This window comes from Hydra viridissima, unplaced genomic scaffold (genome assembly GCF_058129835.1).
Source record: "Hydra viridissima isolate aposymbiotic clone 2 unplaced genomic scaffold, HvirCarnegie_v1 scaffold_4, whole genome shotgun sequence".
NCBI classification, from domain to species: Eukaryota; Metazoa; Cnidaria; class Hydrozoa; order Anthoathecata; family Hydridae; genus Hydra; species Hydra viridissima.
The window spans coordinates 2,347,693-2,367,133 of NW_028324303.1; the positions used below are offsets into that span (position 1 = coordinate 2,347,693).

The 19,441-nt window shown below is 29.1% G+C and overlaps 1 protein-coding gene across 1 annotated transcript in view; it reads right to left on the reverse strand.

Annotated features, from left to right (window-relative positions):
- Positions 1–310: 310 nt before the first annotated feature.
- Positions 311–19,441, reverse strand: part of LOC149889397 (interferon-induced very large GTPase 1-like) — a 31,952-nt gene continuing 12,821 nt past the window's right edge. Inside the window, exons 5-8 of the mRNA XM_090084848.1 lie at positions 12,503–12,654; positions 12,026–12,149; positions 11,833–11,947; positions 311–878 (exon numbers count right to left, since the gene is read on the reverse strand). Coding sequence (XP_089940974.1) covers positions 697–878; positions 11,833–11,947; positions 12,026–12,149; positions 12,503–12,654 — 573 coding nt within the window. The 3' untranslated portion in view covers positions 311–696. The remainder of the gene's footprint in view (positions 879–11,832; positions 11,948–12,025; positions 12,150–12,502; positions 12,655–19,441) is intronic.

Genomic DNA, 19,441 nt, shown 5'->3' on the forward strand with positions numbered 1-19,441 from the left:
TTTAAAGTGAAAATCTTTTTCCAATCAAACAGTGAACCTACTTAAAACTTACTTTTTACATAAGGATACAGTTTCTGAATTTTTATTTTGATTTATAATAGAAATAACTAACACTACTTTACCCTACTTGATTGCTTTTTTTTAATCATGTTAAAACAACTGCTTTTGAAAATTATTAACTATATCGCATATAAGTTTTTAGTTAGAAAGAATTATTTAGACTAAATTAAATTTCATTGAAAACAGCTTTTTAATAACATAAATGTGATTGTTAGGATAAATTCTTTTAAAACAAAAAAATTACAACTGCTCAAAATTGACCATGATTACGCTAATTTAATCACTTTATTTGAACAATAATCATAATCATTAAATAATGCATAAAAAAGCAAGGATTTAAACTGTGCAAAAGTATAATTTATTTACTATCACAGGATAAGAAGTATTAAGAATTTTACTACAAAAGAAATGAAGACTTCTTATTATATTGTCACATTACTGCAAAATCAACTAAAACATTTCTGCTACTTTAATTTTTTCTACTTAACTTCAGCTACTTTTTAACTTTTATGTAACCAGTCAGGTACTTTAAATTCATTCGACAGTAATTCATAAAAAAAAAGCAAAGCAAGTTATCAATAGAGAAATGTACTGATTGTTTCCATTTTCATAATAATTCATCATTTTAAATAGCTATTAATGTATATCTTGAAGCCTTTGTATTATTGATCTGCAGAGGGGACACTTTTCTTTCCGCTGAATCAAAGAGTTCACACATATTCGGCAAAAACCTGAATGATTACAGGGAGATAAGCAGAACTTCTCTTTTGGCCGATCCTTGCAAATAATACATTCCAATTCCTCGCTGGAATCCGAGGCTAAAAGAAATAAGGTTTAAACTAAGAGTTTTTACAACTTGGTTCATGTTTAAATGCTAAAACACTGATATATTTATGATAGGCATCTTACATTCTTGCTGACTTGCCATCTGTTTTGAATGCATCTTAATTATTTACCTTGCATACCTAAATATTTTATTAAAGACAAGGATAATATCTGGAAAGGACCTCAACTTAGCAAAAGGAACCTTTTATTTCAGGGTTTGACTCAGCTCTGGTTTCCATCACCGATACAAAATGTAAATGACTTTGCTTGTCATATTATAAGGTTAGTAAGAAAACAGTTGCGGTTTTTGAAATTCAAGTTTCAAAGAAATTTTCTCAAGGTAAAATTTAACTTAACGTTTGATTGAAGCATCATTCAGTTTGATGCATTTTAAAAATTATACATAAGCTTTTTTCTTACGGAATATCTACGTTCATAAAATCTCAAATACATTTGCGATTGAAGTTTGGTTGATGAAGAACTCACCTGCATATTATTTTGCTTAAATTAATTGAGCTAAAGATCATTGGAATATTAGCCGGTAAAAATTATGGATGAAGTTTCGCAGCCTACTTTTTTAAAATTTACGTAAGTCAATGACGAATCAGTTCTCCTTAAATTGAGCCTCCATTTTCCGAAATACATTTTGATTAAAACAAGTTTTTTACCTTGAAAGCAGATTGGTCTTTATAACTTGAACATTCAAAATAAAAGAAAAAAGTTGCAAGTATTTAAGAGTAAAATTTTGCGAAATTGAGCTTTATCGTTTATTTAAAATTTGACTACTTGTAGAGAGAAGGTTTTTAAAGATGGCACCGAAAGAAGATTTTATAGAGAAAACCTTTAATGTGAAATACGAAGCGTTTTTGAAGTTAAATGTAGATTTTGAGTGAATATTAAAATTAAACTAAAATATTCTAGTTTAAAATTAAATATTCATGCCAATTTTAATTGATTACATAATAAAATGTAAAATGATATATAAATACGAAATTCAAACAAAGTTAGGTGTTAACAAGTCTACATTATGATTTTCAAAATCAACAGAAAATAATAGAAACTGACTAAGCCTTTCAAAGGTAAGGTACTATGTTAAAGCAGGCAGTTTTAAAGCAACAATTTTCTTAACACTAATCTGTGAAATTTCCGCTCTGCTGTTGAAAAATTTAATAGAAACCAAAACATTCTTCAAAATTTTACATCTTATCAACTTTGTTTCCAAACCTTGTAGGAAATTCAGAAATGCTATAAGACATACAGAATACAAAATAAAATTGTGATGTTATGGAAAAACAATTTTAAACAACATTTAAATCACAAAATCACTAATCTTGCTTTAAAAAAAAGAACCTCTCGAAGTAAGAACCAATAGTTTTACAAGAAACAACAAGAATTTTAAAAAGATGATAAACTTAGGTTAGTTTTGTAAAATTAATATTATCAAGGTGGGGAAATAAAGGTAGGAAGGAAGAATGATGGAGCCCATTATATTGGGATAGTGAATAAAAATGGGATGGCTGTATCAGTGGCTTAAAGGAACAGTACAAGTTTTTTATGGGTATGCATTGCACTGATTTAGTTTTATTTGATCAAAGTAAAGACAATATTTAAAAAACCAAAAGGCATTCTTTTAACTTTTCTTGTTCAGTTAACTATATAACAATATTCCGCATTTTCTTAAATGATAAAACGACAATAGAAGTGTTTTAAGTAATGCAGCGATAAGAGAAGTATTTAAATTCCATATATATATATTTTTTTCAAAACAACGAAAGAAATTTATTTAAAGCTTTTTTTATCGGTTCACTGTTCTTACCATTGGTACCTGGGAGTTATACAAATTAAATCAAATATAAGGAGAAGTCGAATATGGATTTTTCATACATGAAACACCTAGAATATTAAAAAAAAAAACAAAGTTCAACAAATTTAAGAAGGAATTAAAACTTGCCAGATAATAACTATGTTTCAGGATTTTTAATGTATTTGTTTTTTAAAACAGTGTATACGAGCTAAATAAAATATCGATGAAGAAGTATTTTATTATATTGACTGAAATTTTTGTAAAAGCTCATATTTCAGACTCACAAATGAACGATGAATAGAATCTTGTTCATCAACCGGTAAAAAGTTTTTGCAACAAAAGTTAAATATGTTGTGTCATTAAAAAAATCTATAAGCGAGGAACAAAATATATTAACTGCTATCATAATAGCAAGTGCCAGATTTGTCTAAAGATTGAGTAGACTGCATCTAGGGTTCTATGTTAGGGACTTCAAATCTGTAAAATTTCATCAACTTTTTTAATTTTTGATGGTGAAGGAGTTATCATTTTTGAGTTTCGCTTTTTTAAGGAGTAAAAAAATATGATTTTCAAGTCACTTCGTCGATATTTCCCAACCTTTAGTATCTAGGGATTGCAATCTCGCACACTTTTCAATCCCGCAGGATCCACCCGGAAATTTTTATTTTCTGCGCGGATCCCCCGGGATCCTGCGCGGGATTGGTAGATTTCTTATGCACATTATAAAAGGCATAATGGCAGTTGTATTTTTCTTTCAAGTATTTCAGAAAAAATATACTCAACTTATTAAATTGATAAGATGAGGTAAATAAAGCCAAAAAACAATTCATTTGTAAATCAATATAATTCTTAACATTTAATGAACAAAAAGATAAGCCAAAATACGTAGAACATTTTTTAGCTTTACATAGAACGTCTATTAGCTTTGTTTATTTTTTAAAATATCAAATATGAGAAAATCATAGTAACAAATGCGCCCTTAAGAAATAGACTCTATTTAAAGTATTATCACTTAATTTACTCCTCAAAAGACTGTATATATAATCATACCACCAACAAGCTCTACGTTTGTTGGTGGTATGGTCATCAAGTAACTATGCGCTATATCTAGAAACTTGCCTCTTACTCTGTTACTTTCATAGGCAGACATTTCCTGCTTTAACAATTTATCAGTCTAAAGAATCTAAATTTGGTATTTCCTTTATGTTTTCTGTCCAGCTTTTCTTGCCTTTCTGTATTTGATTTTCCAATTCTTTTTTCAGCTATAGAATTGTAGGAGAAGTATTTGGGAATTGTTATCAGAATCTACAGCTTCTTTTTCTTCGAGTTAATTTTCTTTGTCTTCATTTTTTTTAATTGTATAAACTCTTATCAATATTTCTTTTATTTCTTGACGCATTCTTCTTCGTTTTTTCTGACCCAACATCAATTAAGGCTTTTTTAATACACACTTTTAGTCTATGAAATCTTTCTAACAAATCGAACATACTGTTCCACCTATTTTATAATCAAGAACCAATTTAAGCTTTTTTCTGTGTTCTTGTAGGATATAAGGGAATCTGTTGTACCTCTGACCACTTTTTGTTTCCGGGCGTTTTTTTTCTTGACTATTGAATCAATTTATACCATTCAAAGTATATGTTATTCTCTTATATTTTGCGCAAAAATTATACTTTTGACTTTTTTCTCATTCAACTAAAAAGTATCATTTTTGAGCGTTTTTAAGAAAGTACTCAAATGGTCCATGGTACAACATGTACGTTGTACCTTTGACCGAGGTATGTTGTTCCTTTGACCATAATGTTGTTAATAAGTAATATTGAATTATTTGCTCTTTTAATAAGTAATCATGACATATTACAGCTTTGCTATATGTTATAAAGAAATTTCTGGCCAACCAGATGTCAATAAATGCTTATAAAACCATTTTGTAAGCAATTAAAGACTTTACCGCAGTAAGTTATAACCAGAAAATATCTTTTAATGGTCTAAAGTAAAATTTTGTTTCTTGTCACTTATATATTACAATCCTAAGTAAAACGTTTTTTTGTAATTCAAGTAATTAACTTTGTTTTGAACAATAACTACTAAATGCAGCATTACATAAGTCTCGCTTAGTTTGGATTTTTTGATAGATCTTGTTTTGTGTCTAGTCTTGTACGAAGGGCCATTCATTGTCCTTGTACTTAGGGCCGTGTTTTAAAATAATATCTACAATCATAATTCTTATGATTTTGTTTTATTTGTTTTTTTGTAGTAAATAAAAGAAAATGACATCTATTACCAGTACTATTTCGATTTAGTCACATTTTTTTCAGTTGGATGCTATTTACATGGGACGGTTAGGGTTAATATTGGAAACTTTAAACGTGATTGAATTGTACAAAATGTTTTTAATTAAGTTGCTACTATCTTTTAGATAATTTAAGAGCAAAAATATATTTCTGTAACTTGCTATACTAGCTGGTGGCCTAGGTACAGTTAGAAATGAACTCATTGTACCTAAGGTTACTGATTTTAAAACCCTTTTACTTGGCGGAGTTTTATATTTTAAGTAATTATGTCGAAATCAATAGGAAGTAATTGATATGATATGATCATACAAAAAATCTTGCCTTAAGTAGATTAATATCCCCTAAATAGGTTTTTAACTTAAAAATGTCTTAAAACCCAACCAAAACTATTTTTAGTTCTCAGATTCATTTAGATTTGACCATAATGCTTTTTAGAACATATCTTTTAATGCAGACAATGAAAAATACGAAATTAAAATATATTATATTTAGTAACATTACTATACAGTAAAAGATGTCAGATAAACATCAAACAAAAGATACTGACGTCTAGATGATCCATGACCAACACTTGGTGGTGGAACTTTTATTATAATATCTTCAAGTTCTACATCATAAATATTGTCATCTTCTCGTATAAATTTATTGTCTCCTGATTTCTTAAGATACCTAACTTTGTAAACTAAACCAACAACTTCAATAACTTCTGCCACATAATGTCTAGAGTATTTCTTTCCGCTTAACTTGACAAGTAAGAAACTTCCAGAAACAATTTCACTATTTTCTAATTGATTGTCAAGTATATTTATTCCAAAATCGATTTCATCAAAACTTTCATTATTTAAACTTGTATCAGAATGTTGATTAAAAATAATCTGATTTGCCATGGATTTTTTTGGTCTTGAAAAAGGTTTTTGACATTGTTCATTATTGGATTTTGAATCTAAAATAACTCTCACTTCAGGTGTATCAGTTAAAATGCGTGATTTTCCCTTATTCCTTTTTGTAATAGCTGCCTTTCTTAACTTGGTTTTTGGGTGAGGTCGTATTATTTCAGGTGAAACAATTTCTAATGTTGATGGTAAATTGCCAGGAGTGGTTTCAACCTCATTGCTATCAATAGAAATGCAAGATTCAGTATCAGCTATTGGCCTATCAGTAACAGTTGCAGCTAAGAAGTCAATTTCAGTAAAAATATTTTCATTAAAGGGAAAAAACCCAGTACATTTAAAACTGTTAACAATATTATTCGGTACAAAAGTACAAGGATAAGCTTGACCAACAAGGTAAGATATATCATAAATTATAACTGGTTTACCAGCATTTCCTGGAGATATCATCCAATTATTCATGGCATTATTATAAAATATTTTAAATGGACCAAAAACCCCACGATCAAGGGGTTGCATTTTGTGGGTTGTGTGAGGATGAAATGTCATTAAAAATATGCCCGATCTTTTAGCTAATTCAATAATAGAAATGTTAACATGACTTTCATGGTTATCCATTAATAAAAGAACTGGTTTTTCTACTGAAGGTCGTACATTACTAATAAAACGCTTAAGAAATTGTAGGAAAATGACTTCATTTGACCATCCAGACTTATTCGCTGCTCCTACACTTCCAGGAGGAGCGCCATTCAACATGTAGTCCTTAAATTTTGCAAGCGGAAATACAAGTAATGATGAAATGCTACTTCCAGTAGCATTAATGGCTGCAATCATTGTTACATTTTTGCCTCATTCTGCACTATTCATACTCCCTATTTGCTATTTCCCCTTTGGGGCTAGGATTTTTGGTGGTACATGAACTGTGGTAAATCCTGCTTCATCGCAATTCCAAATATTTGATGGCTCAAAATGATAACGTTCTAAAACATTTTTATAATTTTTAAACACAATTTATACAGTTTCTTTATTGAATGCAGAAGATCTACCAAGACTTGTTGGCTGCGGTTTACTTAGGGATAACTTATCATTATATCTTTTCCGAAAATCTCGTAGCCATTGTTTACCAGCGCATTTATTCTTTATCCATGAAGTTTCAATTTTTTTATGGTTTGCTAAAGCATACTCATATGCAAAGAATCTGACTTGCTTTAGTGTAAGCCCATAGTATTTTACCAAAATTAATTCTTCTTTTGTTGAGAATACTTTTTTTTGGTTTCTTATGTGAATACGAATACTGGGTTCTTCCAGATTTTTTAAACTGTTTTAACTGATATATCAAAGTTGATTTTTTAATGTTGCAATGTCTTGCTGCTTTACTTAAACTCATTTTTAGTTGAAGAACAAAATTCACTGCATCAAACATATCCTTCTCGCAAACCTTCTTACGAAAAACACCAAAATTACTCCTTGGCATTTTAAGATTAAAACATATTAACAGAAATGATTATATATTTATTTGCTTTTACTTCCTTATTGCTGTACAGAAATCAAGTACAACTCTATAATCAACTTAATTATAAATTTGCTACAGCTGCCATCTAACTTAATTATCAAAACTGATAATCAAGCATAAGTACATAAAAATATACATTCCAATAATGGATTGTGTGTCAAGTGTAAAATTTACTCTTATTCATCAATAAATTAAATAAAACACAATGCATAAGATATAGAAATATATAAAAAATGGTTTGTAAATAAAAATATAATTTGTTAATATTGCATCACTTATATTATATTTAAAACTTTCATAATATCAGCAAGAAAGTAATAATACGCTTTTCCCTGATTTTTACATGCAATAGCAATACCGTACTGCTGTCTGATAAATTTGATGAAAATTATAATAAAAGTATTCTCTTAAAGTTCGCAAAAAATTAAAGCGCAGTACGAATCAGTCAAAGGTACAACGTCCTACGCTGGTCAAGGGTACACGAGATGGGTTTCTTCAACAATTATTATCTCAAACCCCATTTAGGGTTAGAAATAATCATCTAAACTTCTCCATAATAAAAAAAAGATGTCGGTTAATGTTAATAATATCATACATTATCCAAACAACTATTTATGACAGTTTTGTTATCAAAATAAGATAAACATAAATATTTACTTTTTAAGAGCTAAAACTTATAATTTCTTGTGGATCAACACAATCTTCCCCAACCATGATATTTTAAGGTAAAAAGATTTGTCATGGACTAATGTATCAAATGGCTTTTTACGTTTTTGCAAAATGATAATAATCGACCAAAAGGACAGTGACTACAGGTACAACGTGGTCAGAGGTACAATAGGTTCCCCTACTTCTGTCAATATATCATTTTTGACAGGAGAGTTTTTAAATATTTTCACAACCTTTCTTACTTTTTTCATGAGATCTTTGTAATTGATAACCAATTCAGCAGATGGTCGGTCCAAAATTATTTTCAAACCAAATTCTTTATTTATAACTCCATCATCATCACTGTTACCATACTCATCTTCTTCTTCACAATTTTCATATTTATTAAACGAATCTTCAACTTCTCCGTTGTTTTTCTTGTATAAGATAACAATAACTGCAAGTTGCATTCCATGAACATAACATAGTTGTTGATAGCAAGACATCATTTTACCGACTTTCACCATCACACTTGCACCAGTAGTCATGGCGATAATGTCTTTTTGAAGGTCAGTATTGAAGCTATTCAGCCTTCCTGTAACTAACTTGACGCAATATTCTGCATTACACGATCCATGGATTCAAATCAATCCAAGATTAAAGTGCCTCCATATGTACGTTTATGTATCTCTGACTATTTTGTGATGTCCATTTGTCAAACGTTATTGAAAACTTTTGATTTTGCTTTTTTAGTGATGAATTTTTGCATTATATCGGCTTTTACAGAATCTTAGAATTTAAATACCATCAATCTTATAGTATTAGGTGAAGTAGGGGCCGGAAACCACTCTTTGAAAACAAATACCACAAATCTGAAGATGTGCAAAAACTATTAAATGTAAAACTACCTTTAGCAACCATGCGCGATACCATTTTTTCCATAGAAATTTCTTTTACGAAAAACGTATCAATAGTTCTGACCTTTTTCGATAGAATTAACTCTTCGTCTTCGCAGTCGATGTATATTTTAGGCTCTAGTTCAACTGATTCATGCTGTTTTGAAGTTGAAGCTCCGTCTTGTTGTAAAACGTTTGATTTTAAATTGGTGCCATGTTTAGTTTTTAAATGGATTAATAACCCTTTAGTTGAACTTTGACTAATTTTTTAAATAGCCGAACATAACATGCACTTTGCATATTCTTCTTTATCACTTTTTTTTAAATAATTCCATATAGTTTTAATTTGCGACATGCTTAGTTGGTATATTTGCTTTAAAATCTTGATGCAAATAATTTTTAAAGCCTTTTTAAAAAAAAGTTTTTAAAAGTATATTTTTTACTACTGTGCACGCACGTTTTTAATTTCACGTTTTCAACATACTGTGAGGAGGGAAGATGAAGAAAATTGTAAACATTATCTTTAAGTTTTACCCGACTCAAACACGCTACATTCGAACGAGGAAAAGAGCGAATCAACCAAAAACACCAGGTGGACACCCATGTCTAATGACATGAAAAATGAATGAGTCCCACCATTAATGATTAAAACTGTTTTCTCAAACACGACTTGAAACACAATTATATGATTTTAATTAGTAAAGTTCTAGAAAGTTCTATAGCCACTCTGATATAAAGTCTAATAAAAAGAAAACTAGTAAAACTTGTTTTAAAAATACCATGACTCAGCAGTTAAAACTAAAGTACTGAACAAACTTGAAGTAAAAAATAGAAATCTATTGTCTGGACGAGAATTCAAAATAACACCTGCGGACAGATAGAAAAGGAACGGTTGAGAAAATCTTTTAGATTTTTTTTTAGATTTTTTTGGAGATTTTTTTAGATTTCTTTTTTGGGAGATTTTTGGAGCCCTCTCTTTGGAGAGATGTTTTCGGGAAGATTTTGATGAAGTGTTTTAAAGAGAGTTTTTGAAGATGTATTAAAAAAGAGTTATGAAAGATTTTAAAAAGGATTTTAAGAAAAAGAAAAAGTTTTAAGACATTTTAAGAGATTGTATGAGAAAAAGATTTAAAAGAATTTTAAGAGATTTTGAAAGAGGATTTTATGAGAAAAGAATTGTAAAAGATTTTAAAAGAGGATTTTATGAGAAAAGGATTTTTGAAGATTTAAAGAGAATTTAATGAAAAGAATTTATGAACAAGTTAAAGAGGAACTTATGAGAAGGATTTGTTAAGGAAATGTATTTGAGTAACTTTCAATTTGTGTTCTTATAAGTGTTAATGTATTGTTATTTGTATGAGTTAGTATTAAGAGAATGTATATATTGATGAGAAATAATTAAAAATTTTGATAAAGAAAAATAAGTGAGAGAAGAAAAATCAGTCGTAAGTATTTTTATTTTTGTTTTCATTTTGAGTAAGACAATACTATTATTATTAATATCTTTATTATTGCTTTATGCGTTAAAAAAAATTGTTATTAAAAAGTCTGATGCTCCGACCGCGCGTCTAAATTATTCTGCTTCACTCTATCCACATCACCATCGTTACATTAATCACTTTTAACATAAAATACTATAAAAATAAAATTTAATAAAATCCCCGCCCTCACAATACTCATTTACAAAAATTTCAACATACTCATCAGCGAAAATTTCGACATAATCATTAACTACAAAAAACAATTTGAACGAGTTCGATTAATATTTTGCTAAATAATTGTTTATTTTTGAATGATTTTTTTATATTTATAGCTAAGAAAAATATTTTAACATCTGAAGATATATATGTTAAAAGTAAAAATAAAAATGTTGACAAACTTAGACAGCTTCTGATAAATTGCTATTACTTATTTAATAAATAACACATCGTTTCTCAGACAGTTAATAAAATATTTCAAGTAATCCTGACTCAGTATCGTCATATCTGCATGTGCTATAGAAGTTTCTCAGTAAACTTGATTGTGCATTGTATGACTAGTAAACTTTTAAATGGATTTGTTTCGCAAACACATTCAACACTTTTGATTTGATATCTTTTTTGTCTTTTTAGTCTAAAAGAATTGACTTTTTTTTTTAAAGGCAATAGTTTCAAAATCCAGCAAATCCCGCGGAGACCGCAGTAATTTTTGCGAGATCGCGCTATGCGGGATTGCAATCCTTATTAGTATCATACTTTTCTGAAATTCATGTGCCCCTTCTAAAATGTAAACATAATTTTTATCACTCAAAAGTTGATGTTTACTTAAGAAACTTGATACCCATTTCTGAATTGCCTGCATTAACAACCAAAATGCTCCACATTTGGAAACACTGCGTGACATGTAAAAGTTTAATAACAATGAGATAATTTGAATTTCTAACTATTAACTTTCATAATTTAGCAAAAATAGATTTGAATTTGCCCTTAAAATTTGATGCAAATAATAACTTTTAATAAATTTTAATAAACAACAAATAATAAGCTTGAAATTTGGGCTTTAAACTTAAGTAAAAGAGAAGTTCTGTGAACTTTATTTACGGATAAAATATTAATTTCTAACCTTTTTTTTATGATATATTTTGTTAACACTAATCAAAAACAAATGTAAGTCTTGTCAACTTTATTTAAGTCTGTCATATAGGAGCAGTTGCCTGTGACTTGTTTTTTTTTTTGTGGTAATGACATGTTAGAAAGCAAAACAGTTAAAAAAGTTCTAAGATTCATTTTTTTTCTGCGTGATGAGAAAATACACCAGCGTCTAAAATTATTTCTAACGCTTTATTTTAATGAATCAATGAAGCATTAAAGTTAAGTTATCGCCATCATCAGCACCTTTCCCCAAAATAAAGCAAATTACTAACCTTTCTCAAAACGAAACTCTTCTAAAACTGCGTATATATCTTTGAGGTTTTGAAGAGCCTCTTGCTTAGTGACTGAAAACCAACCGGATGGAATGTCAATAGCCGGTTTTGCCGCCTGTAAAAAACAAGTGCTTCTGTTAAAAATCTCATCTTAATAATAAAATCTTTAATATAAAGCTCAGAAAATACTTGCATGGTGTTCGGCAAGTTGACTATGAAATTTGACAAACAGATACTGCCAAAACGCTGTGGCGCTCGCTTGTGGCACAGAATGAATATGCCAATCAAAAAATAGGTCGTTTGCTTCAGAAAAGGGGCTGAAAAAAAATTGAGTTACAAATATTATAGGTAATTTAAGAAAAAATACTAATTAGGATCAATTATTTTGATTGACGGCAATGACGTTTATTGCCATATAGACTCTTCCTTTTTTAAATTTTAAATTGTCACTGTTAAGAGCAATAAAAAAATAATATTGATAAATACCAGCACCAGTATATCACTTAAATTATTAACGAAGATTTTACTTAGAAATATCTAGCTTGAGACCAATAAAGTATATAGAAGAAATTTTTTTTCTAGAGAATAAACCTAAAGTTCTTTAAGAATTTGTTGAAAACATTCATTCTTTTCTACTACTAATTGATACATAAATATTGTTTTTACTCACATGTAGTTGTCGTGTGTGACACCATATTTATCCTTGTATTTTTGATAAAGTTTAAACTTTCCGTCTGTTGAGATGTCGGATGTACATATGCTAATCACAAGTCGCTCATGACTTTCTGATGAAGGCAAATCATAGCGATAACCATTAATTCCCTATAAAAATTTATCTTTTACTTTTAGTTATCAAGTCATTTAGAAAAGTATACGGTTTTGACATACGAGAACCGTAATAATACTCAGCAAGTACATATTATTGCCACTATATTGATACTTTGACAGTAACACAACTAATAAAATTATAATTTAAAGAGCTGCTTTCACTGCCTTAATTTAGAGCTTATTTGTTGAATGTAATGGGAATGCAAGCATTTTTCAAAAACTATTAGATTGTCACCCTGTAAAGGAAATAATAGCAAAAAAAACTAAAAACCTCATTTTCTTGGGAGATGGTGCAGATTCTTTAACGAATAAAGTTTTCATACTTAATGTTTAAAAAAACTGTATGTATGTAAGTATACATTCGAAATGGCTTTTTTTATTCATTTTAAGGCAGGTTCTTTAAGAAAAAGCTTTATATTGAGTTCGTTATCAAAAATTTACTTTATAATTCTTTACTTATCCTGTAAACTTTTTCCTTAATTTAAGTGTAAACCATTTGAATTTACAGTATTGGCTATTAATAACGATCCATTGTATTATTTTTGAAACCATTTGACTTAGATCAATAATAAATCAATGATTGTTTGACTCTTTTCAAATGTAAAAAGTGTTAATTGATGAGCATCATATTTTCTATCAAATAAATATAGATATTCATAAAAATCTTAATCGATGCGCTAATTATCTTGTTTTTTTTGACACATATCTCATAATCTAAAATAATTATAATGGCCAAAGTTAATAATCCACTCTGTTATTTCAAGCCTTCAAAGTTGCATTTACCTTTGAGTAAAACTTTGAACTTATTCGTGAAATAATAATAATTATTAGAGAACTTTTATTCAAACTGTTATAAACATTTGAAAAATTTTTGTAAAATGAAGTATAAAAATTAGTATCTAATTACCCACAACATATCAGCAATAAAACAATCAAGTTGCTTGAAAAACTTTTGATAATGTGACATAATGTAAAATCATAACAATGAATAAACAAAATATCTCAATGAGAAAAATTGCGAAACATTTAAACACAGCACAATCATCTGTTAGCAGAATAACCAACCAACATCATGAATACAATACAACGTAAAATCTTGCGCGTCGCGGAAGACCGTTCATTTCAAATGAAAGAATTAAACGTTCACTTATTCGCATCGTAAAAAAAATAGAAAGTTATCATCTACTGCTCTCAGTCGAAATTGGCAAGAAGCTTCTGGTGTTGTTGTTTGTGCTTGAACAATTAGAAGAGTACTACAAAAACACAATTACTAGTGGCGAGGTGCTTTGAAAAAAACACGTCTTTCGAAAAAACATTTGAAAGCAAAAAAAAACTGGTGTTTAGCTCATAAAATTTGGTTAAAGAGCATGTGGCACAAATTTCTTTTCAGCGATAAAATGAACTTTAAGGTTAATTCAAGAAAAAATTGAGTAATGCTGAGAAGAAGTCCAAATGAAAAAATGCACCCAGGTAGTAGCAGTATAGGCATATGGGCACAAACTATAAGGTGTCAATTGCTTTAAACTGTTAGATAGAAGGATTGATTCTCAAAGATATTTTGATATATTGGATAATAATTTGATGCCTTCTAATGACATTTTCCGAAAAGATATGTGATTTATCTTCCAACAAGACAGTGCTCCATGTCAAACTGCTAAGCTTTACATACAATGGTTTGAAGGAAGCAACATTAACATTATGTCTTGGCCTGCCAATAGTTCAGATTTAAATTGCATAGAGAATTTGTGGTCTTGGTTAGACCACAATCTTAATAAATTGAAATAAAAGGTATGGACCTGTTGACAGTAGAAGTAACAAGTATTTTATTTTTTTTCAATATTTTAGTTTAAATTTTTTTTTTTTTTTTTTTTTTGTTATTATTTTATAATAAATTCAAACTGTAATTATTTCATTTTTTTAAAAAAAAAAATTGAAGAAAAGTTCTCTTTTTATTTTTGAAATATTTAGTTTCAGACTTAAATTCATACTACTATAGCATGATGGGTTGATATTAATGGCTAATACTATATATTTTATATTAGTTTGCTCACTATGAACCACAGTGACCTTTAGGTTTGAAACCTCTTCACATCCATTTTTTTAATTATTATTGGCAAATAATAAATAAAAAAAGTAATAAAGTAAGAGTATTGAGAAATTCCGTAGAAATATACGAAATGAAAATAAGAAACATTTAAGTTTTCAATGAAAAAAGGAGGGACGATAGATGGCTATTTATATTAAAAGTAAAGATATTTCATGTATTTTTAAGACAAACTTAATGTATGATATATACGAAAAATGCACTAAAAACTGTATGAGTAAATAAGACTGCACCTTATAAAGCACAAATAAAGAGATATTCAACTAAAATTTAACAAGCTTTCCAGTTTTTAATACATCTAAATGCAATTTAATCAAATTAAACAATAGTTTTTAGCACAATTGTGCATTTGGCCAACATAATTCATCTAATAACAAACCTATAGACAACTTATTTAATTAATGCTGCAAATTCAAAAACAATTGACCTCAACCTTTTAGCATATTTTCAGTGGTTTTCTTTTCTCATACCTAATCCGTGTTATTTTGAACTCATTTTAAAAGGAGAATTGCAATGCTTTAAAATTAGATTTCCTATAGTTGTAACTATTCCAATTAACGTATGGTATTTAGGTACTGGAACTAAATTTTCTTAAATTGTAGGTGGGCTCTCTAAAAGAGATAATATTCTTGGGCTAGTTTACATTTTTGTAATAAGCCATGATTTTCAAGCTTCAGAATATTTATTGTAATGGTAATCAAATTTTACTTTATGAACATTCAATTACATATATGAAAGTAAAAACTTCCGCAGGAATGGGAAAAAAGAAAGGTAAATCAAAAAAGCAAAAGAAGAATTTTTAGTTAAATTTATCCACCAATTTTACCAAAATCAAATCGACTTATCGATTAAGACAGCGCTTTTGTATTTAAGCATGCTATGGTACACTGACTTCAGCGTTTTTAAATGGAGATCAGCAATACATTTGCTGTTTGTTTTAAAACTTTTGGTAAAAAGTCTACAAAGCTTCATAAAAATACCATTTTTATACTTCTACGCATAAACTGCTGGATTTGTGTGGTCATAGTTGTCATTTTTATTTTCGGAGTCATTAAAATTTAGTTTTGTAATTATTTGTTAAAAAAATGTTTGTTTTGCATTAAAATATTTTTTGTTTAGATATATCATCAAGTTATCAGAAGAACTTTGGATGCTTCAGAAATATTAAAAGATATTAATATCAAGGGTTTCGAATTGAAACAAGAAAAAAACAAAAGAATTTGCTTCAAATGTTATGGTGTTGCACTGTGGAAAATTGTTGAGCAACAGCATATCATAAATGTTTTTTACTAATGTCGCTACTGTCGTTATATTTCAATTTTATTTATTAGTTTAATAGTCAATCATTAATATAATGCTGGAATTTCTCATAATTTTATTTAAAAAAAAGTTTTGAAGCCCTACTGTTTATTACCTTTGTGGATGTTCAATTCAAACCTGTTCGCTTCATCACTTTAAAAGTTAATTTTCTATAAATCTTTCTAGGAATAATGATAGAGTCTCATATAATTTTGAAAAGCTCATCTTATGGAGGTTTAAGAGAATTACACATTTTTAATTATGTTTCAGTTTAGGAGTAATTATTTGAACAATAAAACAAATGAAAAAAGAAATATGTTTTTCAAATTCACTGAGACTTTTGGCAGTTACCCACGCTTCCCCACGCTTTACATTTAGTATAGCATTGTAGTCTAGGTGTTTATTAAAATCATGTATAAGAATGAGGTGCAGAAGCGTGCGGTTTCCGAAATTATCGGGAAAAAATTGATAAAGGTTTCAAATTTTGTTCATTTATAACAATAGCTTGGTATATGTTTTTTAACTTATTACCAATTTTTTTATTGATACCACGGCATTCTTGTATTTTTGCACTCATTTTGTGGTGAATGTACACTGCCAATATATAAAGAGTTGAAACATTTATATCAGTATAACAAATTCACTGTGGAAGTTAAACCAACACGTTTGACTATTGAATATTACGTACGTTACTTTTGTAACTTGTTAAAATGACAACTTTTAAGTGTTCGAAATGTAAATTATTTCTTTCCTACATTGATGGAGGACAGTTAATTCACTGTCAACAATTTTAAAAGAAAATTATCAACTTTCTGAGGAAAACTTGTGTTCCATCATTATGATATTCAAAGGCATATTATTCTGTCGCTTAATAAACGATGGACACAGGCGTTACCGATAAAGGAAGTTTTTTTTATCTATGAACAGTGATTGGTTGGATTCTGAATATTATGTATCTTTACCTTAATAAAAACTTTATATTGAGTTATATGGAAAACGCAAGGCAGAAAAATATGCTAACGGATGAAGAAGCAGTCAGCGTGTTTATTGATTTAGATTTAACAAAAGCACAATATTTGTACATGAGGAAGGTGACAAATGAACGAAACTGTTCCATATTCCCACAATATTGTAAAATTCAAATAATTAAAAAGACCTGCGATCCATCATCTTCTGCAATAGAAATTATGAACACACATGCGAAAATTATGGAACTGCAAGATTTATTGGATTACGCTGTAGCTAGAATTTTGACCATAGATTCCGTCTACAGTATTGAATATTTACTTTTATATTGTAAATGGGCTGTGATGGTTCCTCTGGCCAAATCCAATACAAGCTGAAACTTCCTGAGGAATCTGAACATATTTCTGATGCAAATTTGTTTATTAGTTCTTTGGTGCCTATCAAATTAATTGATAAAGTAACTGACGCATTTTTTTTGGAAAAATCCGACACCTTCAGCTGTTCGTTTTTGTCGACTTATATGCATAGAATATTGCAAAGAGACTCCCAAGAAAACTAAAACCATTGTAGATGAAATAAAGAGCCAAATAAATTCTTTGCGACCGTCTATAATTAACAAAAATGTTAAAATTGTACAAGTAAAGCATGAACTTTTTCTAACAATGATAGAAGGAAAAGTGGCTTAGGCATTAACGAATACGCTTCTTGGCCTATGTACAATATGTAGAGCTACTCCACGGCAAATGAACAATTTGACTAAAGTGACTTCTTGGCCAAAAATTGAAAGTTCGTATCAATACTGATTGTCTACATTACATGCCTGGATTCGTTATATGGAAATGATATTACACATTTCTTACAACCTTTCTTTCCAAACATGGGAAGCCACAAGTGAAGAAAAGAAACGGCTAAAGCAAAATAAGATCTTGGTGCAGAATCGTTTTCTTGAGGAGCTAGGATTGAGCATTGACAAACTAAGACAAGTAAGTGGCAATACCACTAATGGTTATACTGCTAAAAAACTTTTTTAGAATGCAAGCTGGTGCTCTGCTGAAATCACTAGAGTGGATGAAAATTTGATTAAGCGATTTTACAAAATTCTGCATGCTCTCTCCTCAGGTGTTGTGATAAATGCTGAAAGTTTTGGTAGTTACACTGTGGAAACTGCCCAAATCTATGTGACCAATTATAAATGGTACTATATGCCATTTTCAGTGCACAATAGCTTATCTCACGGAGAAAATATCATTAAGCATTTTGCAGTACTTCCTATCGTTCAATATTCAGAAGATGCGCAAGAATCCCGTAATGAGGATTATAAAAAAATTTCGCCTTCATCATGACAGAAAATGCTCTCAATCAGTTACAAATGAGGATGAGTTTCATACTCTTCTGTACACTTCCGATCCGTACATCACCAGCATAAGAAAACCGTATAACAAAAATGTGCAAGTACTTGATAAAGATACTCTGCAGCTTTTGAAAGCCAACGAACTGATTTCAGGAACTGAAAGTCCTTATGTAGTTATGATATAGTACCTTTAATATACCTATACATTATTTCATTAAAAAAAACTATTTAAAAATTGTTACTAAGAAACTGTTTAAAATATTCCTATAATTATTTATGTATTTTTCGTTGTTTCTAATAATTTCAAGGTATTTTCATACATTTGTAAAATATTATGTTAAAGTGTAAATTAAAAAAATGCCAATTTTGAAGTTTATGATTTTTGATTTTGATATTTATTTTTAATTTTGTATTACAAAAAATTCTTATAAAAAAGTATTTCATTAGAAGCGTCATATACTACTTTTACATTTGTGCAAAATTTCAAATCTCTATTTTTAGTAACAAAAAAGTTATCGATTTTTGGTCCGAAACAAAAACCTTTATTTTCCACTGTGCGTTGTTACATCAGAATTTTTCACCTTTTTGCGAAAGTTCAAACCATATAAAATTTAGTTGATGCAGCATATGGTTTGGGATGAGCAAGTGCAGAACATGTTGCTTCAAGTATCTTAAAAACCAAAATGATACAGAAAAAAAAATGTTTTAATAATCTTGAATGTCAGTCCTCTGGTTTAAATTAGTCTTATCTTGCCGCAGTGAAGTACCATCACCTTCAGCCATGTAAATGCAACTGCTTTGAGTATTCATTTTGTGATCTAATATACATTGATAAAATCTCGGTTTGAATCCTCATATCTAATCATTAGGACCCTTTTTGCAACCATTTAGACACATGAGAAACCAATTGATACCCAAGAACTAATATTTGGTACTCAGGAGATAACAATTGAGATCCATGGCGTAACTATGAAGATGCATGAGGTAACAATAAAGTCCCATAGGGTAACTATGAAATCCATTGGGTGCAAAATGAGCCATGAATAAAAAATCATGGGTCC